At 39.7% G+C, this 22,088-nt stretch overlaps 3 protein-coding genes across 5 annotated transcripts in view; 2 read left to right on the top strand and 1 right to left on the bottom strand.

The window, feature by feature from the left end:
* The window catches only part of grk4 (G protein-coupled receptor kinase 4), a 55,520-nt gene extending 54,044 nt beyond the window's left edge, over positions 1–1,476 (bottom strand). For both annotated transcript variants that reach the window (XM_079681867.1, XM_079681866.1), the window contains exon 1: positions 1,109–1,476. In XM_079681867.1, the coding sequence (XP_079537993.1) occupies positions 1,109–1,160 (52 nt within the window). In that variant the 5' untranslated portion in view covers positions 1,161–1,476. The remainder of the gene's footprint in view (positions 1–1,108) is intronic.
* Positions 1,477–5,685: 4,209 nt separating this feature from the next.
* Positions 5,686–20,021, top strand: LOC307027973 (target of Myb1 membrane trafficking protein). 2 transcript variants are annotated; one of them, XM_079662666.1, is made up of 15 exons: positions 5,686–5,897; positions 8,258–8,342; positions 8,629–8,707; positions 8,948–9,097; positions 10,769–10,903; positions 10,984–11,133; positions 13,084–13,200; positions 13,413–13,546; positions 15,256–15,298; positions 15,379–15,511; positions 16,181–16,247; positions 16,831–16,906; positions 17,042–17,095; positions 19,370–19,409; positions 19,504–20,021. In XM_079662666.1, the coding sequence occupies exons 1-15, from the start codon at positions 5,825–5,827 to the stop codon at positions 19,644–19,646; spliced, it is 1,479 nt and encodes a 492-aa protein (XP_079518792.1). In that variant the 5' UTR covers positions 5,686–5,824; the 3' UTR covers positions 19,647–20,021. The 2 variants fall into 2 exon arrangements, with proteins under 2 accessions (XP_079518792.1, XP_079518791.1); XM_079662665.1 differs by having other exon boundaries at positions 15,376–15,511.
* A 132-nt stretch (positions 20,022–20,153) lies between these two features.
* On the top strand, positions 20,154–21,697 carry LOC307027991 (noggin-2-like). Its single transcript, XM_079662684.1, has one exon. The coding sequence runs from the start codon at positions 20,567–20,569 to the stop codon at positions 21,422–21,424; it is 858 nt and encodes a 285-aa protein (XP_079518810.1). The 5' UTR covers positions 20,154–20,566; the 3' UTR covers positions 21,425–21,697.
* The last annotated feature ends 391 nt before the right edge of the window (positions 21,698–22,088 follow it).

Genomic DNA, 22,088 nt, shown 5'->3' with positions numbered 1-22,088 from the left:
GTCAGGAGCAGCTGCTGCTATGAAATGCATTCACTGCTGCTGTGAACAATCCATTTCACAGCAGTGTTGGCGTTTAGTCCTGATCTGAAACGCAGTCCGAATATAATGCAAACCAGAAGCAAGGGAGGCCTCTCTGCATCCAGAGCCGTGCATGGCAATTTTGCTGTCGAACGAAATGCATCAACTTGGATATATCATATAGGACGCGATAGCCTTATGCTGGTGTCCAGTAGTGGAAACCTTTGAGCAGTAATAACACATTTGTTACCCTCCTCTGGCAGCTGATAGAGTGTCGTACACCCACCCTGCGCCCACACGCAGCCTCTCTTCTCAGCCATCTCACGGAAAACAGAGGGATATTCGCCTCTTTCCCACCTCCGGGTGAGCGGCTGCTGTGGGATCACCGGCCCACTGAGCAGCGTCAACACCCGGGGCTAAAGCGCCTGGGCCGCCAGGGTACATGGTGGGCCTTCTTTCATTCTCTAACAACTAAAACCTCCTTTTTGACGTTATATATTCCTCCCCGTAGTTCCTATCAACAACCAAACGACAATGCATTTAAATATTTCTGCGTCAAATAAAACCATAATTGTAAAGTCCCTAATTGGGCTTTAAACCTAAAATGACAGGTAAGAAGAGGCTGTCCTGGGGGCACGGAGCCCCACTGCGCAGCTATCAGTCCACACTCAATATCATACATAAATACCATTAAATGCCCGCTACGTCATCGTAAATGGTATAAAAACCCACAAAACCAGCGGTTGTGCTAGTGTGAAACAAATTGCTCGACAGCCTAGTGCACCGCCGCCGTAAGCGCGATGCTGCAAACACTCCCTGCGTTGTTCATCCCGAGCCTGCTCGCTGCTGGGCCTTCTCTTAACCTGCCCGGGAACTGTGTGTGTTGTCAGCGTACAAACAGCTGATTTCAACGGTATATGGTTGCCGGAGACAAAGCGCTGCGCAGAAACAGAGAAAGCATAAAACCCCTAGTAGGACAGCCGAAAAGCTCGGGATGCGTTCATGGTCCTATCTTTGAGGTGGTGGTGTGTATGTGTGTGTGTGGGGGGTACATTTTCATTATTTATTTTTGAAATTCAGCGGTGCTTACCTTCCCTCGCCTTCAGGAGAACCGTGTTGGCCACGATATTTTCAATCTCCATTGTCAGAATGTGAGTCCCAAGCAGTCGCGATACATTTCACTCAGCGGAAAAAGACGGTTATTCAGATCAGACGTGCCGACGACGGTGAGACTGCTGCACACGCACAGGACGAAGGTGGCACTGGTGCATAGTAGGTGTTTAATATTTGTCGTCGTTCCTCTCCATTGCAAGACGTTTGTAATCAAACCCTACCTACGGAACTGTATGATTACGACGGGGCTTGTTAGCATTCACAGCCTGCCTCCCTTCCCTCTCTGCCTGCCTTCCTTCCTGCTTTGGCTCCCTCCTCCTCCTCGCCCCTCCTCTGCACAACGGACCAGCGAGAGTAGGAGGGATCAATTTACAACCAGTGCAACCACACACACATTCATATGATTCATACATACATGCATGCAATTTCCTAGGCTCGTGAAATTATGGATGGTTATGTCATTTATTGTGTCGCAGTTTTAGATTAAAACGTTTTTACAATTTCCCCTCGGGTATAATAGTCCCAACCACTACTGGAAACATCTAGAAAAAAAGGAGATGTTTCCTTTAAATAATCATTTTTAAATGACTTTTTATCCAAACTTGACAGAACAAACTAATAAGGAAACTTTTCCTTTCCTTGATTTCCTGCTATACAGCTATTTCATGAGCTTCTAGCTTTTGTTATGTAAGGGAACATTAAGACCTTTGATAGTGCATACATATATGCATGCCATTTCCTAGGCTCCTGAAATTGTCGATGGTTATGGCATTTATTGTTTGGCAGTTTTGGATTACAAAGTGTTACGTGTGCTGTTTCGCTTACAATTCAATAGTATCCTCATTCTCAGGAGCCTGCATGAAACATAGAAAAGTTTCCAATTAATAATCACCAAAATAACATTTTTTAAACATGATTGCACAAACTAATAAGGAAACGTTTCGTTTCCATAATGTCCTGCTATTGTTTCATTTGATGCTGGCTATGGTTAGGAAACATGAATACCTTTGACAAGATCATACATTCATACACACATGCTATTTTGTTTGCCTTATTATCGATGCTTGTGCCATTTATTGCTTGGCAGTTTTAGATAAAATAATGTTCTAGAAGTTTTTCTCAGGGATAATAGTCTACTCAAACACAGGAGCCTACTGGAAAAAAGTAAAACATTTGAAGTTTTCCTTTAAATAATTATTTTTTTAAATATATCAAAACACACTTATTGAACACAGTAATTGGACTTATTAATAATACACGTTTTCTTACATAAGCATGTTTTTTGTTGCAAGTTCCCTCAGGTGTTAGAATATCCGCTACTAGTGACACTCTGAAATATTCATTCTTTCCCAGAACAATCAGAGAGTGGAACATGCTACAAGAAGAAGCTGTCATCGCAGTGTCTGTGGAGTGCTTCTGGCACATTTTAATAGACATTTAGCAGGGAATATTCATCCCCCACTGAGCATGATACCTCTGGGTTTTGCTCAGTATTAATCCAGATCCAGATCCAGACCACAGGAGTCTACTGGAAACATCTTGAAAAAGAGAAGCTTCCTTTAAATAATAAATGATGAATCTTAAAATGATTGAATATGTTTATAAAGTTAAATTGTCATTTACTTGATTTACAGCTGTTTCATGTGCTGCTGGCTATTGTATTGTTAGGAAACATGAACGCCTTTGACCTGATACAGACCTCTTATTGTGTGAACAATGGTGTGAGGGTTTTAAGTTGTGACATAATGCTAGGTCTGGAGAAAAGAGATAACACACCGGTTTTCTGACCCAGCATCCCTCTGGGCTTTCTTATCTGACATTGGGATCATCTCTACCCGCAATGCTCTGCAAAAAGCTGTGTGTCTCAAAAAGAGAATACGGTGTGTAACCTAATGATGAGATTTGTTTTCGAAAAGGTTTAGCAATGCATACATGTGATCCTTGAGAATAAAAACAGAATAAGTAGTTTCACTTTTCATTTGAATACTAGGGTCCTGAAGACATAACAGCAAGGCCCGAGGGTATCTGTGGAGCAGGGAATAAAATAATTAAAAGGTGTAAGATCACAGACTTTCGTCTTAACACCCTCACTGATTTTATTAACACAGAATGTATCAAGTTACTGGATCGACCATCACACTTTTTTTAGAAATAGGTATTTAAAGCAGGAAGAATTACTTTTAAGAAATGCTTTAAATACAAAGAGCTGTTTGTGAACTGAGGTGTCTGCTCACACTTGAAATGAGTATGATTGTTCTCGCAGATATTATCACTATAATCAGTTCCTATAATAATAAAAGGATGCTGGTTGTGGGACCGATACAAAAACTAAGGGCCTAAACATAACAATTTATTAGATTATATGGGATGCGCAAGGAGACCTTATCATAGGCTGGATATTTAATTGAATGCCTTAGAAGCCATGATATCATGTGTCTATGACAAATTTATTTTTAGCTCAGGTATTTTCCTCATCAGAAGCACAAGTCATGGATTCATCTTAGACAAAGATGCTTTTAATCTAACTATGACCATTCTGTCAGGATAATATCAGTGGAATCTCCCATTGAAAGAGAGAGACTGTATATAAACCTGATGAAAAAAATTAAACCTGATTGTCTATGTTGTATGAGTACATGTTTACTTGTGTAGAATAAGATTAACCTACACCACTAGACAGTTGTTATCACATAGTCCATGTAGATTCAATGCTGCCACCTAGTGGTGATAAAGCATAACTACAGAACGGACATGCAATGCCTGCAGAAGGCCCTTATCTTAACCCTCTTTAGGGAAATATTTGGCTTTTAATGTTTTAGCACTGCGTGAACGCATAGAATGTATTTAGCAAGGGTGTGATTTTTTTGCTGTTTTTGTTTCTCACATGTTCCTAATAATAACTTGCTAAAATGCAGGTTCGCAGAAAGTGATGCTATTTTATTTTTTATCCAATAGCCATGACAGAAAAAAAAATCAGGAATTCTAGTGTATAAGGCTTTTAATGTTAATTTCTGGTTTAACAATTGAAGTTTTACACATTTTTAAACAGATTTATCAATTTTCCCATGTTTCCCTTATTGCGCAAAAACATGCTACTTTCTTGGTTTTCTGCACAAATAATAAAAAATATATCAAATTCAGTGTTGTGCTATCAGTGGCATAACCACACTGGAGGGGAAAAAATGGTTCAGTGTGGAGAGTTACTAAGATATATTCTAGTATTGTTAAGAATTAAAGTAGGCCTACTTTAAAAATAGGCTAAAGCATGTTCTATTATTACCAAAATCAGTATACTGTTATAGTGCATTTAAAATGCTACACACACATTATTGCATGCATGACTTACAACATTTAAAGTCATCATATAATACCATACATAATTAGATAAACCATCTACATGCAGTGTCCATTTAAAAAGAAAATTAAGCACTTTTACTTGTATAACTTTAAAACACACACATGGTTTGTTTCATGTCAATCTCCATCCTTCTGTCCTCTCTTTCCTGTCACCTCTCTATTGTCTTCATATAGCTAAAGGCATAACATTTTCCCCAAAAAATTATAATAAATGTTGATGTGAGTCCTGTTTCCTTGAACAATCACTTGCAGAATATTGTTGCAGATAAACAGCTCTGTTTTTTATCACAAGTAATGATTAGAAACTGTTTCTTCTTGGCATGTCCTTGTAGACTCAGATACACCAGACCAGATGAACCTAAACATTGTATAGGCCAGTATGTGTGGAGTACATTAGAGAAACAAACTGCTCAGTCAATAGGAGTCACAAACCATAAGTCAGTAGTTTGTGACATACAATAACTTTTTTTCTGTAAGCACCTGTTCAATATATGATGCAAGATTTTTTTTTAAACTAGACAATAAAATAAACTACTGTCAAAAAAAATCTGAATCAAATGTTCATTCAGGTCTTTCACTGTACATAGTATAGGTGGTGCTGCTGACATAACAGTTTCTAGTTGACTTATGGTCTCAGATGTTGGTTTTGGAAAGGTAGGCTCACACTACATTTTGTATGCACGACTTTAGTATTTAGTATATTTTAATACTATAAATAATGTAAAATATCTCAAAAGTATTCCACCACTCCCAATAGTAAAGATGTAATGTGTCTGCATTAACAGTATGTCGATTATTTTAGTTATTCTAAAATGTATTATTTGTAATACTTGTGTATAATACTTGGACACTCCTTTAGTTCTACCAATACTGACAGGTTGAAAAGGGCTACTTGCACTGATATCAAACAGCTATATCACAGGCTGCTGTGTTGCATTTTATACTGTAGTGACTTGTAACTGCAAATAAAGCGTCTTTATTTTTAATATAATTAAGTTACGTCCATTGTCAATAATGTGATGAAATCAGCGGCTGTGTTCTGTGTTGTTGTCTGCTGCTTCCTGACCGTGCGTGTGTGTGTGCGTGTGCGTGTGCGTGTGCGTGTGTGTGTGCGTGTGTGTGTGCGTGTGTGTGTGTGTGTGTGTGTGTGTGTGTGTGTGTGTGTGTGTGTGTGTGTGTGTGTGTGTGTGTGTGTTTTCACGTGACCACTCAGAGAGCCCGTACGCCTCTGAAGCAGCAGCCGACTCTGGAAGCAAAGGAAACACAGCAGTTTGAGCTCAGTAACTGCTGAATAACTTTCACTTTGGTGGAGTGGTCGCTGCTCATTGTTCCAAAGATGTTTTCACTCGGGGAGAAAATTGAGTTTTTCATAGGAAACCCCTTTTCGACGCCTGTTGGTCAGAGAATCGGTAAGTAGCTGCTGCTTTTGAACTTTATGCTAGGAGTTGTTCACCTTTGCATTCAATTTTGGATTATTTAATGTATACAACCAGTTAGATTTGCCACGCTCATAGGCATGGAAAACAACTTTATAACACTTTTAATGCTTGTTTACTTTTATAAAATGTTCAAAATGAAGTCCGAATTTGACAGAAACATCAATCGATGTCTTTAAAGCCAATGACGCGTCAGAGGCGGTACTTACTTGCCTCGATCTTTCATATGATTTGTTGCTGAAGTTAAGTGACAACACATTTAGCGAATCAATGACACCAAATGTGTTTTCTCTCACTTCCTCAATCCCTGATGTGTTCTACAAAAATACAGTTTCACACCTTGTGTACAAGTTTCACTTATACTCTCAGCAAGCGTATTATGTCATGTTACACATCTTTTAATGCAACATGTTGCTTGTTTTGCTTGAAAATGTAAAGCCAACACATCCACAAACAGCCTGCAGAGATGAGTAATCAAGACAGTTATGAGTGGTCAGAAAAGCTTACACACCCATCTCAAGCCTCTCTTCCTCTTATCTAATCCACTCACTTTCCCCAAACATGAATGTCAGAGAGGCTCCAGCTACTTCTGAGGCGGATGAGAACAGAAGCAGCTGACAGTCACATGAAGTGGAGCGAGCGAGGAAGGAGAGAGGAGGGAGGGAGTAGAATGGGATTGAGAAAGGGATTGAGAAAGGCAGTGAGGGTTTGGAAATATAGGGGGGTGTTGGTGGAAAGGAATGAAGGAGATTTAGAGACTTATGAGGAACAAGTGAGGGGTGGAGGAGTGCAAAGAAAGCCGGCTTTGATTGCCAAATAGTATGGACGGAAATAATATGAAAGCTAAAAAACGTAGCTGATCTATAGAGTTACAATTTTAAAAAAAACACAATAACCTTTGCTGTCTTCTCATGAGATATATTTTCTTTGTTTGCCTATGCTCATAATGGTTTAAAGTGCCTGTTGGATAGCTGATGACAAATATTTTCACCAATTACTAAGAATTGTTATATGAGGAAATGTGGCTTGTTTGATCATACTGTCGGTAAAAACAAAATGTCAACACAGTTCCCAAAAGCTGATTTGATTAAATTGCCATTTTACACTTGAAGATTGTGGTTACACACAGTGTTACTCAGCCTTCCTCAGAAAACTGTTGTGTAATGTCTTATGTGGCTCTGGAGTGAGCTCTATAACGTCAGAGGACATGATGATTTCCTTACAACAGCCTGCTTTGTAGCCTATGAATAATGGATCCAACAACTATGTGTAATATGAAAGGTTTCTCTTGTTGTGATGACAGAAAGAGAATTATCACCAGACTCTTCAGTTCCCTTTAGCTCTACACACCGTTTTAGCATCTTTCAGCTCATTATTTGTTTTTTCTGGTGCAAAACTTTACAATTTTGGTTCACACGCACTGCTTCCAGAGCCTTGTTTTTCACCACAGCAGGCTGCTGTTTGGAGCGAAAAAGCTTTAAAGTTGTAGCTGCTCAGCAACAAACGGCAGACACATACAGACGGCAAATATACAAATCAACATGATAAAGCATTTAACAGCTAAACAGTTTATTTGTGGGGTTTTGGACCACCCTGAACTTCATTAAAGGGCTACATTTGGTTGTGCAACGCTGTGTTGTAGAATGAGAATAAAACATCTTAAACCTTGATCCTTGAGTATTGTATTAACATTGGTTTGATCGCTAGAAAAACAACTCCAAAAAAGGAGTTAAGGACTGCACTCCATATCTGTTGGATGATTCAACAGGAAAGTGTTTTCTAAAATGTTAACTCAACAACTTTAAAAGATTGATTTTGTTTACAGCTTGTAGTGCCAAAAACACACCAAAAAGTTCCAGTTGATTTGAGTGTGGATGTTTTTTAAGATTGTAATGTTTATTGTCGTGTGTGTAGTCACATAGATTTCATTTTCGATTTAAGAAAGATCTGCATTTTATCTCACTAAGGCTTTCAGAGCTCCTCTTTCGACTCCTTACTTTAAGAGGTAGACATAGAGATGATCATATGGTGATCTTCTTTCCTGTATGAATGTAACAATTAAAGGCAGCATATCTTAAATATTGTATGACATTTTGATTTGTTGATGTTGTTTTTCTTCCATGCTAATAAAGCAACAACTTTTCACACCAATTGAAACATTTCCCCCAGGCTGATATCTGAAATACATACAGAACCGATTGTAATGACCTGTGTGACTTCTTATGTTCTGGCAAACATCTTAATATCAGAGGAAAGTCTTCTGATTATTATGATATTTTTCTAATCCTTTAACAATATGACTGTACTAATGCCTATTCCCTGTGTGTTGACAGAGCGAGCGACCAGCGTCTGTCTGCAGTCGGAGGACTGGGGGATCAACATGGAGATCTGTGACATCATCAACGAGACGGACGAGGGGTAGGGTGCTCACACAAGTCACATGGTTTCATTATGTGGTGCATATTGCCCGACCTTTCTCTACTGTATGTAGGTGTCCTCGTTTTGAATATCACTGTTTCACTTCCTATGGTTTTGTTGCTGACGTATATATAAAAACGATTCAAGTGACTTTATTTCCAGCCCTCTCTTCTTATAGAGATGAGTCACAAACAACTTAATACACAGTTTTCTTCTGCAATAGCAACTTGCTTCGACTTATTTATTTATTTTCTTATCTATAAATATCTGATGTTGTTTTTCTCAGGCCCAAAGATGCAGTCAAAGCTATCAAGAAGAGAATCGTAGGAAACAAGAATTTCAGAGAGATCATGTTGGCCCTCACTGTGAGTATCTGTAGGGGATTCCATGTACATGTGCAATCATTTGTTCATAAGGATTATAGGTTGCGAGAGTATCATTTTAAACAAAAATAATGTGAAAGGATTATAAAAGAAGGAAGTGTGTCTGCTTAAAGAAGTTGCTAAATCAATATTGAAGTCTTAGTGTACACATTGAGGCAACGTGAGAAAACGCTTCATTTTGGACTGGACTTTTTTTTCATTTTGTGAACTGTATCACTGCAGGTTCTCGAGGCCTGTGTGAAGAACTGCGGCCAGCGCTTCCACATTCTTGTGTCGTCACAGGAGTTTATTGAAGGAGTTTTGGTGCGATCCATTCTGCCCAAATATAACCCCCCCATTGCCCTGCATGACCGTGTGCTGAGCCTCATACAGGTATGTATGCAGATGCTTCTATAGAGGGAAAGAGGATATAAACTGTCTGCACAAGAGCTGTAACTGATGATTATTTCCCATATTGATTATATATTGACATCTATTTGTTGTCTATAAAATGGCAATATAACGAAAAAAATACAAAACCATTTTTTTATATTCTCTGAAATTGTAGGGGTAAATGGAAGGAGAAACAGGTACTTTGTTGTTGTGAGAAGAAAATCAATATTCTGAGAATAAAAAGTCTTGCAAAATGTATTATTGCAATATCATGTTCAGTACTGTTTCACCTCCTCATTAACGGTTGCATGAGGAATTCCCTGTTTACCGCTGGCGTCTATGGTGTGATCAGATTAGAACAAGTAAAGCAATGTGTTCCTTTGAAAAAAGGGGGGTGAGGGTTCGTAAATGTGTGAGTTTCTTCTTCTAAATTAGAACTTAAATCTCTTTAAAAACACAGCAGCTTTAAAAAAATCTTCCAACGCTTCTCTGCCCATTGACTTTGAATGGGAGTGACGTCACTTTGCCTCGCTTTTCGCCGAAATGCATTGTGGGGAAGCAAAGCGAAGATTTCCAGGATTTCCAGGATTTTCAGGATTCAAAAGTGGAGCAATGTTCAACTTTTGAAGCTGAGGTGGAAGCGTCAGCCAATCAAATCCCGTTTATGCAAATCTGACAGTACAAGCGCTAGCCAATCAAACCGCGTCCAAGCTGGGAGAGCCAGACCGCAGTTCTTTTCCTCATATTCCAAACGAGAAATTACGGTAGCAAATCACCCGGTTCTTTACGACCAGAACTATTTACCGGGATACAAACCGGAGGAACCAGGCATGGAGGGAGGTGGCAGAGACAGTGGTAGTGGTTGTAGTGGTGGTAGGTAAGTGGTAGGTTTTTGCCTGTTTGGGGAGTTTATGTCCAGTTTACTTCGTTTTAACATTGCTATTGCTTTGTATGTCGGGGCGGGAGATTCATGTGATTGGTTGTTGGTCGCGTTGCTCGCAAAAAATCCCCAAGCTTTCAGACACACCCACCTCCAAGATTTTCAAGATTTTTTCAAAGCTGCTGTGTGGACGAGGAGTTATAGAAATAATAATATCTACTTCCCCCAGCTTTGTCATTTGTCAGGTAGCATTTTTTACCTTCAATGGCCCTAATACACTTTCTTAAAATAACTGTTTTGTCTGACCAGTTGTTCTAAACTCAAAGCTATTCATATCATAGAACATTAGTAAATCAGCAAACCATTTTAGCTTTTGTCTGCAATAGCATTTTATTTAGTTGGAAATATTTTTTCTTTTGCGTTTTTAAGATGTTTGTCCTCACTTGTACTGTGAGATATTTCAGTGGTATGTGTTGAAACCCCACACGCTGACTATATTATGGCTACAGACTTATAGTTTTATCTTTTTATTGTTTTTTGTGATTTAACTACCTTCACACTTTCCTATTTTACTTCGCCAAGGCCAGTTGTGTTGTGTAATCACAGACCGGCAGGAATGATAACATTAGATACAGTCGGGCTTGTTAATACTGAAGGAGCATTCCATTTCTGTCCTTTTATTCTTCTTTTCCCATATAGTCTTTGTTTTGGCCAGTATACGGTGTTTTTGAACAGTGATTCAACAGTCAGACATTTTCATTCTTTCTTCATGTTTTTCCTCCCCTCTTCAGTCGTGGGCGGATGCGTTTCGAAGCTCTCCCTCCCTGGCGGGGGTGGTGTACGTATATGACGACCTGAGAAGGCGCGGTCTGGAGTTCCCCATGACAGATCTGGATGCTCTGTCCCCCATACATACTCCCAATAGGGTGAGACGGTCGGCAAAGTGAAAATAACACCCACAATAAATATACAGATATCTGTCTTTACACTGGTTCTTTATCTTCAGAGTACCCCAGAAAATGAGACTCCTGAAACAGCCCCCGCTGCCGTTCCCACATCTCAGTCCGAACCACAGACAGCTTCCAGTGTCCCCCCTCAGATTACTTCCCCCCCGGACCAGAGGGGTGAGGAGCCGGGCTCCCTCTCTGCACAACAGGTACAACTACATTTAAAAACCCTGTCAGTCAATGTTTGCATGGAACAGGTCAATAGCCGCGTTCACACCGCGTACTTTGCAGTACTTAGTGCCGGCACTTATTACCCCAGGGCACTAAGTACCAATAGCGTTCACACCGGAGTACTTTTCTCTGAGGGAAGATTACGCAAATGAGCCGCTGACTAATGCTGATGCTAATAATGCTAATTCCACAAATACAATGGCGGCTTCAAAAAACCTTTCAGAGTTTTACGGGGCGTGGTTTGCAATTCGCCCAGCCAATCAGAACTGGGGTACTTTTTCCCGCCAGGATAGTACCACCTCTGTAGCAGGCACTAAAAATGGGGGTAAAGGTTCCTGGTACTAAGTACTCTTTTTGGTGTGAATGCAACATTAGATTAGATTAGATTAGATTACTTTATTGTCATTACAAAAATGCAAGCACAGTGTAACGAAATTAAGGAGGGTCTAACCAGAGTGCAAAACAGTCAGTTATATACACAATTATCAGAAGTATGTAAAAAATAAATGATACGAAAATAAAGGTAAATAGATGGGAAATGTATAAATAAGAATAAATACACAGATAATAATAAATACAGTGAATACAGAATTGTGCTTCAGCACAGCACACGACAAAAACTAGGCAGTATGGGACAGCGTGGGGTTCATTGTCAGCAGTCTGACTGCTGAAGGGAAGAAGCTGTGCGTAGTCCTGTTTGTTCTACCCGGGATGCTGCGGTAGCGTGTCCCAGAGCGGGTGCCACGTAGGGGGATAAACAGTGTATGGTTGGGGTGGGAAGATTCTCTGAGGATGTTTCGTTGTGCGATCTTCACCACCCTCTGCAGTGATTTATTGTCCTTGACCGTGCAGTTACCGTACCAGTACCAGTTAGGGGTACTAACGGAACTAAAGGGGAAAATTACGGGGAAAAGTACTCCGGTGTGAACGCGGCTAATAACACAATGACTGATTGATGACAGACTCATTCAATGAAGGGATATCTGATCCAGATTAATTTGCTTTCACTTTGACATTGAAGAATCGATTTATTTTCAGTGTCTAAAATCCTTGGAAGATGCAATGTGATTTAGTGTTGCGAAAATCCTGAAAAGGTCCAAGGGGCAATTCTATTTTGAAACCTTGGTTCCCTTTGTACAGTGCAGTTATCCCTGCTTTATGATAAAGAAGTTAATGATTCATTTGGAGGCACTATTGTCAATTCTCCTCTTATTACATCTATGTTTGCTCCATTCTTTATGTTCAACTTTTCTGTATGCATAAAAGAAAAAAGGTCATTTAGTAGTTTTTGTAATCACTGATATATCTTTGTAGGTATGATATGTTGTGCTTAATGCTTATATTCAGCATACTTTCACTTGTATCGGGGGAAGAAACATCACGATATGTGTCCCGCAAGTACTTTGAACACTTGGTCAGAATGTGGAGGAAAAAAAGCAACCTGAAAAAGATTACAAATAATGAATAAATGGAAGATAAAAATGCCAAAAGGAAATCATTAAATATATATATTTGAAATGTATACAAACAAATACATATGCAGAAATAAACCAATAAATGAAGGAAAATGCTTATTATTATTTTATATCTGAATATATCTTTATATTTCCACCTTTATATTATTTTATTTATAGCTCTTTATAGTTCTACATCTTCTTACTGATGTGTTCATCTTTATATATGTATATATATATCTCTTGACGTATGGCACTACTGTGACTCCGTAGAGCAGGGCCATTGTTAATGATGTTAACTTAACCTGTGCTTTTGTCATGTGAAAATATAACTAGCATTTCCATGCATTATAGAAGATCTATGAGTAATACAGCCTTCTTCATATTTAAGCAGAAACACAATTACAATAGAATAAATGTAACAGTGTTGTGGCTTTTGACTGATGTTTATTATTTGTATATATTGTAATCCAGGAACAGAAGCTACGAAGTGAGCTGGCGCTGGTGAAGGGGAACCTCACTGTGATGTCAGAGATGCTGAATGAGATCTCGCCTGGGCAGTGCAAGCAAGATGACAGAGAGCTGCTACAGGTGTGTGTGTGTGTGTGTGTGTGTGTGTGTGTGTGTGTGTGTGTGTGTGTGTGTGTGTGTGTGTGTGTGTGTGTGTGTGTGTGTGTGTGTGTGTGTGTGTGTGTGTGTGTGTGTGTGTGTGTGTGTGTGTGTGTGTGAAATGTAGTTACCTAGTGATACTTGTAAAAGTAGTTGAATCATTGTATGATCCCCCCTCCCCTCCCCCTGAGCAGCAGCTGTACTCGGTGTGTAAGAACATGCAGAGTCGAGTGGTGGAGCTCATCCCCCAGCTGCTGGATGAAGGGTTCATTGGAGAGCTGCTAGTGATCAACGATGACCTCAACAACGCCTTCATCCGCTACGAGAGGTTTGTGTTAGCCTTGGATTATATTTATATGTTTTAAGGATGTATTAAAGATCAATTACAACACGATGAGGAAACAAAAAGTTGGTGATCCATTTGGAAGATGTCTCTCTCTGTGTTAATCACTTAATAGGAACAGATTTTGACAGGATAGTCTTTCTAAGTTCCTTGCATTTTAGCAGGCGATTTCTTTTTCTCAGGATCCACAGGAGTTTTTTTATTTTTTTAAACAATTTTTTGTTATAAACAAGGCTGAAGTAAACCCTGAATGCTGGTAAATCTTAGGCTCTTGTGGGTAGAGGAGAATAACAAGATATTAAAACATTTTTTTTTAAAGAACTTAAAGGTGGGGTAGGTCATTTGGGAGAAACCAGCTCGAGTGCGCTAGAATTTGAAAATACACAAACGGAGAAAATCTGCCAGTTCCTTACAGAGCCCCTCCTCCAACACACACAAACGGGCACATGACCAATGAGGGCATGAGATAAGTTTGTGCACAGATGGAAGGCTTACAGGCAGGTAGGCCATCCAGTTATTTTAGCCGCGCCGGCTAAAATTATTGGTCGTGTTTTTTACAGTACTACGGCTTCCACAGATGACTTTTTTATGGATTTTTTGTCAAAGCACTTAAGATATTCATTGGCATTGGGATGTTAAGAGCATGCCATGGAATATAACAAAAAATGTATCTTGAGCCGGTTTCTCAAACTTACCTACCCCACCTTTAAATTGCTTCAAGCAAAACCTTTTCTTTCAGCATTCTCAAGTCTGAAAATCAAGCAGAGAATCAATTTAAATCAAAATAAGAAAATCAAAATCACCAGAAATGTTTTCTGAGGGCTTCTGTACTTAAAGGTCCCATGTCATGCTTTTCTGGTTATTACCCGTCCCCTTCTGTGTTATGAAGGTTTGTATGCATGTAAACGGTCTGCAGAGTCACAAACCCTCAAAGTACACCTTGTAGCGAGTAAAACTCTAACACAGAAAATACCTCCCCAAAACGCCTCGTTGGAGATACGTCATTGTCCATTGATTCTTCCGGGTACGCATGATGTCAACCGTACCCAGAACGAAATGGACCAATCCGTGGAGCCGTTACGTTACATCCGCGGAGCCGTTACGTTAAGCCCCCGCTGATTGGTCCAAATTGACCAATCCACAGACTTCCTCACACACACACTAGTGCAGGCAGCTCTGCTGATCTCTCCTCCCTGGCTGCAGGTTGATAACAGACAGTTGGGATTGTGGCGAAATTCTCTCTGCAGACCAATTCTCAGTGTTTATCAACCTTTTTCTTACTCAATATCAAGCCACACTTATTGTTTTTACTTCGGCTGTGACTTTGTGTGTGCTCAGGGTGAGTTTGACTGTGTTTTGCTGTGTATCGCAAAACAAGGGAACAACACCTCCACGGAGCTTAGCGCGATTCACAACGTCCCGACCAATTAGAGCACACTGTGCTCACAGGGAGGGTGGGGGCTGGAGCTACTGGAGCTACAACGAGCCGTTAAAGGCAGAGAGTGAAATTCAGTGAATACACGTAGTTTACAGAGATGCTGTATGAGAAACCAATGTGAGTTTGAAAAATTGCACAATATACATCTATTCTAGTAGACCTCAACAATGGAATTACGATCAGTGGAAATGGCCATGACATGGGACCTTTAATTTATATTCACTGGATTGTAATTATTTTCTATTTGTATTGTTAGGTTTGACAGACTGAACAAGGTTCAAGTGTCAAATACCCCACAGGTAAGAAGATGTCTCACTCCTCCTCTTTTGTTTGCCTCTATAACAATACACACACTAAGTCGTATCCTCTCTCGTAGCAGAGCTCTAGCACCACCACTAACCTCCTGGACCTCAGCCCTGAATCCCCCTCTCTCAGCCAACCTGATGTCATCACAACAACCAGCCAATCAGCAGACAGCGCTCCTGACAATCAACATCAATCAGCCAACCAAAGTGAGTAAAATTCACATGTGCCCTCTTTTGTAACCCAAATGGCATACATATGCTCTGGTATGGATCAGGTCATCCTTCTTGGGTTGGCATATTTCTGTTAGAAAACAGGATTACTTATGAAAATGACAACATGAAAAGATACGCTGCTGGAGAATATGATGTTCTGAAAGGTTGCAGGATACTATGTCTATGGACACATCATGTTCTCCAACACCAATTATATGCAATAAATTATTACTTTTTACAATTTAATATTCTTACTACTGGCTGCTGCTTGAATACTTTTATACTTATTTAAAAACCTTTGCTTCTTTAATTGTATTATGCTGCTACTTGTTTTATGTACTATTTTGATTTGTATTTTATGTGCCCGTTTTATTTATAATATATGTTTGTTTGTTTTTTAAATCTGTATTGTGTTCTTTGCTGTAACTTACTGATATCAACGCTCTGGCTGTGGGACCAATAAAGGATTTCTGATTCATTATCAGAATTATGATGGACTAATGCTCTTACCATGAATAACAAACAATGACATTTTGATAAAAAAAAAGCAAACATAAGTATTTCACAAATGTTTTGGTTTTATTATTTTAAATGTTTAGTTACCAAGATGGACAACATTGTTTGTTTTTTTGTGACCTAATGATTTATCCATGTGTGTTGTAGAAGAGGAGGAGGAGTTTGACATGTTTGCACATACAAGAGGAAGCTCCCTGGCTGACCAGAGGAAAAGGTGAGTGGAGCTCTCTGACGACAGAGTACACTTGCTCTCACTACAGATTTTTATTTGCGTGCAACCGTGACTAAAACTACGGAATCAAGTGCCTTTTCACTTGTTGTGACTTTAAAAAGGACGGTTCACCACAAAACAAATCAATACACATTCTCCCTATTACTTACGTAGGGCTATCTATCAATATGAGTTGTTGTGAGTTGACAGGACTATTTGTACGCCAAACTGGAATCAAGCTTCTCAAGGGCTCCCTCAACAACACTATAAAAAAGGCTCTAAAACAAGCGTTAATTATACACACCGATTATGTTTAGCAGGATAATCTCCACATGGTTGCCAACAAGTGGCTGAATGAGACTACTAAACGTCATAACACCGAACACTAGCCTAATGTTAGCTTTTTACTTTTCAACCCTTAATAATTCATTAAATATGTAGAGATCATCCTGCCGAACAAAACGTGTGTTTGCCACAAATATTATTGAGATAGAGCCGTTGCGATGCTAGCCTCCGGGTTGGCCCACAAAAACACATCATCACTGCTCCACTCGACAGCCTGCATTACAACACATCCTCTTCCCAGTGTCAGGTATGAGGACCCAGGTGCTGTGGAGGGCCTCGCTGGAGCTCTGGACACCAGGTTGCAGGTTACAGGAGGGGTGTGTATATATACCAAGCTACACAGACATGGATCTGAACAAAATATCTCAATTGAAATAAAAGTATATTGCTAATTGTGTAGATATGGCTAAAACAGTGTCACTTTATCCCTCTCTTGATTATTTTCCTTGTAGGTGGTGCCAGCAAAAAACTCCATGCAGAGCGATGTTGACAGATCTAATGATATGGTAAGAGGAAACATGTCACAGTCAGAAGAATGTCAGAAGATATTCCTGCTTTATTTGGGATTTTTTCTTTGTCTCGTTAGTACTTTTAAAAAAAATGTTTAGGAATTGACCGAGTTTGTCAATACATGTACTTTAGAAAAATACAAACCCATGTTTTTGCATACAGTATAAATAAAACAAGACAAATATATATTTAAAAAAAAGAAAAAAACACATTTAGAGTTAGATTAAAGCCTTTTGCAAGAGAGTGGTTGGTTCACAAACAGGACTAAGATATACGTATTCACTTCTACTGTTGTGTAACAAAAGATTTACAAATGATAATATAATTGTGAATTTATTAATTTATTTTCACTATTTTAACATTTGGATTCCGTTGTTCAACTTTCTTCAGGCTTTCATTTGGGAATTATTGTCCAAATTCTCTCAACTTAGTTAGCTTTTTTCAATGAGGATCAACAGGCACACACTTTAATGTACCAGGAATTAGAGCAACACTGGTACAAATATAATTTAGCCAAATCACATTTTTAATCTGTTCTCGACTTTACTAAAGAACACATGGTAATTGAGGGTCAATGTGATGTGGTATATATATATACAGTGAGGCAAAAAAGTATTTAGTCAGCCACCAATTGTGCAAGTTCTCCCACTTAAAAAGATGAGAGGCCTGTAATTTTCATCCTAGGTATACCTCAACTATGAGAGACAAAATGAGTAAAAAAAAATTCCAGAAAATCACATTGTGAGATTTTTAAAGAATTTATTTGCAAATTATGGTGGAAAATAAGTATTTGGTCAATAACAAAAGTTCATCTCAATACTTGGTTATATACCCTTTGTTGGCAATGACAGAGGTCAAACGTTTTCTGTAAGTCTTCACAAGGTTTTCACACACTGTTGCTGGTATTTTGGCCCATTCCTCCATGCAGATCTCCTCTAGAGCAGTGATGTTTTGGGGCTGTCGCTGGGCAACACAGACTTTCAACTCCCTCCAAAGATTTTCTATGGGGTCTCAATCTGGAAACTGGCTAGGCCACTCCAGGACCTTGAAATGCTTCTTACAAAGCCACTCCTTCGTTGCCCGGGCGGTGTGTTTGGGATCATTGTCATGCTGAAAGACCCAGCCACGTTTCATCTTCAATGCCCTTGCTGATGGAAGGAGGTTGTCACTCAAAATCTCACGATACATGGCCCCATTCATTCTTTCCTTTACACGGATCAGTCGTCCTGGTCCCTTTGCAGAAAAACAGCCCCAAAGCATGATGTTTCCACCCCCATCTTTCACAGTAGGTATGGTGTTCTTTGGATGCAACTCAGCATTCTTTCTCCTCCAAACACGTCTAGTTGAGTTTTTACCAAAATGTTGGTTTCATCTGACCATATGACATTCTCCCAATCCTCTTCTGGATCATCTAAATGCTCTCTAGCAAACTTCAGACGGGCCTGGACATGTACTGGCTTAAGCAGGGGGACACGTCTGGCACTGCAGGATTTGAGTCCCTGGCGGCGTAGTGTGTTACCGATGGTAGCCTTTGTTACTTTGGTCCCAGCTCTCTGCAGGTCATCGACTAGGTCCCCCCGTGTGGTTCTGGGATTTTTGCTCACCGTTCTTGTGATCATTTTGACCCCACGGGGTGAGATCTTGCGTGGAGCCCCAGATCGAGGGAGATTATCAGTGGTCTTGTATGTCTTCCATTTTCTAATAATTGCTCACACAGTTGATTTCTTCACACCAAGCTGCTTACCTATTGCAGATTCAGTCTTCCCAGCCTGGTGCAGGTCTACAATTTTCTTTCTGGTGTCCTTTGACAGCTCTTTCTTGGCCATAGTGGAGTTTGGAGTGTGACTGTTTGAGGTTGTGGACAGGTGTCTTTTATACTGATAACGAGTTCAAACAGGTGCCATTAATACAGTTAACAAGTGGAGGACAGAGGAGGCTCTTAAAGAAGAAGTTACAGGTCTGTGAGAGCCAGAAATCTTGTTTGTTTGTAGGTGACCAAATACTTATTTTCCACCATAATTTGCAAATAATCTTTAAAAATCAGAGAGTGATTTTCTGGATTTTTTTTTCTCATTCTGTCTCTCATAGTTGAGGCATACATAGGATGAAAATTACAGGCCTCTCATCTTTTTAAGTGGGAGAACTTGCACAATTGGTGGCTGACTAAATACTTTTTTGCCTCACTGTATATATATATATATATATATATATATATATATATATATATATATGATCTTTACTCTTAATGTTTTATTGTGTTTGTAATGCAGGAAGAACACTCTTCAGTTAGCGAGGGGGTGTCCAGTGAAGGTATGTTTTGAATTTTAGTGTAAAAATTATGTATAATAATTCTTGCTTAATTGAACGTGCACAAACTTACCCTTAACTTAACTGTCCTTACCAGAGTTTGATAAGTTCCTGGAAGATCGAGCCAAGGAATCAGACCACAGCGCCCCGACGATTCGCAGCGTACCCGCCTCCACATCGAGACCTCCTCCACAATCTGCCCGGCAACAGGAAAAATCAGACCAGCTTTTCTCACTTTGAGTGCGAGGACAAAAAAAGAGACGGGTGGATGTGAAGGTCAACCTAAACGCAACATTTTATTGAAATATAATCACACACATGCTGCGTTAAGTCTGGTTTTCTTAAAAAAGCGCGCACACACACATATTTCAGACCTGACGCCTAATCAACTAAAAATGCAATATTTCTTAGTTCATGCCTGCTGTTTGCGTCTTAATGTAACTATATGCAACTGTATTTATAAGGTGTATTATTGTGATGTTGATGTAAAGAAAACTTAAATTAGAAGTGTTTACAGTATATGTTGAATGTATTTGATATTACGCCATGACGTGCCTTTGACAGCTGATTTTCCTTAGATGAGAATAAATGGGGTTATTGTCCTACTAACCTTTAGCATCTGTCCTCTTTCTTTAAAAACCCTGAGTGATATGTCATTATCCAAGCTTCCATGAAGGGAATTTACCCTGAAGCTTGTCTGCATAACTCATCAAGTCTTTGCGTGAGAGAGCTGTTGTTTGTCTTGCTCTGCCAAATCAAGGTCAAATGATTACTCTTCTTTCTTGTTTGATGCTAGCTGTGAAATATGTGGACCTATTTTTATATCTCATAGAAATATCTGTGACATCTGGTAATGAATTCTGGTAAATTGTTAGACTAATCTATAGCTTCTCGGATTTGTTTGCTTTGAAACAAGCCAAAACATCAGAGCCGTGAAGAAGAAGAAGAAGCAGGAGCTTAGCTGTGCTTTGGCCATACTCAATATTATGTCTGCCCTTTGTGGTATGATACACTGATTTCACCATGTTATTGTTCTCAAGCTCAAGGATTTTCTGGTGTAGGTACACAGAGTCCCTGAAGCACCCATAACTAAACGGGTAGTAAGGAGAACTAGGAGCAATTTCTCATCAGTTTGTTGTCCCATCCGAACCTTAATAACCATGCCTGAGCTGTTCGACTGTGGAGTCTGTTTCTGCTGGATTTCTGTCCTTCTACATGGAGCTTCTAACGTTTCAACACAAAACCAGAATTTGACTGTTGTTAAAATCAAGGAGGACACAATTTGGGATGCTCCATTTCTTAATCTGAGAGAACGTCTGCAGTCCTACTCGCAGCCGATCCGCCCGTACACCCTGCTGACAAACGCTGAAGACTACCACCACATGCCCAGACCCAGACATCTCCGGCCTTCTCGCCTCCTGCGTCTTCTGGGATCCTCCTTTGACCTGATTTGGATGTCCATAGAGCAGCCGTCTGAAGCATCTAGGAGTCAGCTTTTGGGCAATTTCTCACTTCCTGGGGAATTCCCCACTACTACCAGGAAGAAGTTGAACCCGGGTGCTTCTCCAGAGCTGAGCGAGGCTGCAGCAAACAGTCGGCAGAAGCTGGTGAAGTATGCAGCAGATCTGGACCTTGGTTCTCTCCCAAAGCATGTTGCCAGCTCAGTTAGAGACTGGTTGGTGCGCTCTGCCACTTGTGGATTAACTTACCAATGGGTGGATCTGGGTCCGGCCTTCTGGCCACGCTGGATGAGGCAGACAGACTGCCAAAAATCAGGTGGAGAGCCAAGTTGCTCCTTTCCGGCTGGGATGGAGTGTGTGCGAGCTGAAACCGCTCTCATTAAGATTCTGGCTTGGCACTGCTTGGAAAACAAAAAGGGAGACGATGGGTGGAGAAGGCTTGAAGCACACGGGTCTGACGGCGGCACTGAGATGAGGACAGGCCAGGCCAGGAAAAGGTGTTTATGGAGGCAAATGCCCTATCCTGTGGTCTCAGCATGTTCATGTTCATGTAAATGAAATTGTTTATCTCTTCAGGGCCAATGATTTCTAATTGTCATTCCAACTGGGCTTCTATGTGCATGCGTTTATTTTAAATGTCATTGAGTTGTAAGTCATTTCCCAAAGCATTCAATAAGACATTGATTGCGTTTTAGTGGATTTAAGCAGAATTGATTAAGAAATGTCTTCCTCCTGATCAGTTATTGAGTTGTTTTTCTGTCAGTTTCTTTTTCCAGCACTTAATTTCATGTATTAAAGAAAATACAAATAAATAAATGGACAACATAAACACTCCTGAATTATGTTTTTGATACTGAATGTATTTCAAAGTTGCTATGTTTTTAAAGAAAAAGTAAAAATAAGTTTCCAAAGAAAAACTTTGCCTCAAATGATAAAACTAATTCCTGGATTTAAGACTCATTCCTGCACCACTCGATTGAGTTATAGGATTGATGGGGTTCTGTAGACATATCAGATTCACTAATAAGCAGCACGTTTAAGGATATGAAGAATATTTGTGGGAGGCTGTGAAATCTTTAACCATACATTTAAAGTATTTAAATCTGACAGCCCTTGTCGACAACATAATGTATTACTTTCAAGTACTTTACTTAAGTAAAGTACAACAACCTCAATTTCTTTTTGAGTATTTTCACATTGTGCTCTTTGTACTTTTACTCAA

Source organism: Notothenia rossii, assembly GCF_949606895.1.
Source record: "Notothenia rossii genome assembly, chromosome: 1".
Taxonomy (NCBI): Eukaryota; Metazoa; Chordata; class Actinopteri; order Perciformes; family Nototheniidae; genus Notothenia; species Notothenia rossii.
The sequence above is the reverse complement of the archived record's forward strand: the minus strand, read 5'-3'. Positions and strand labels throughout refer to the sequence as shown.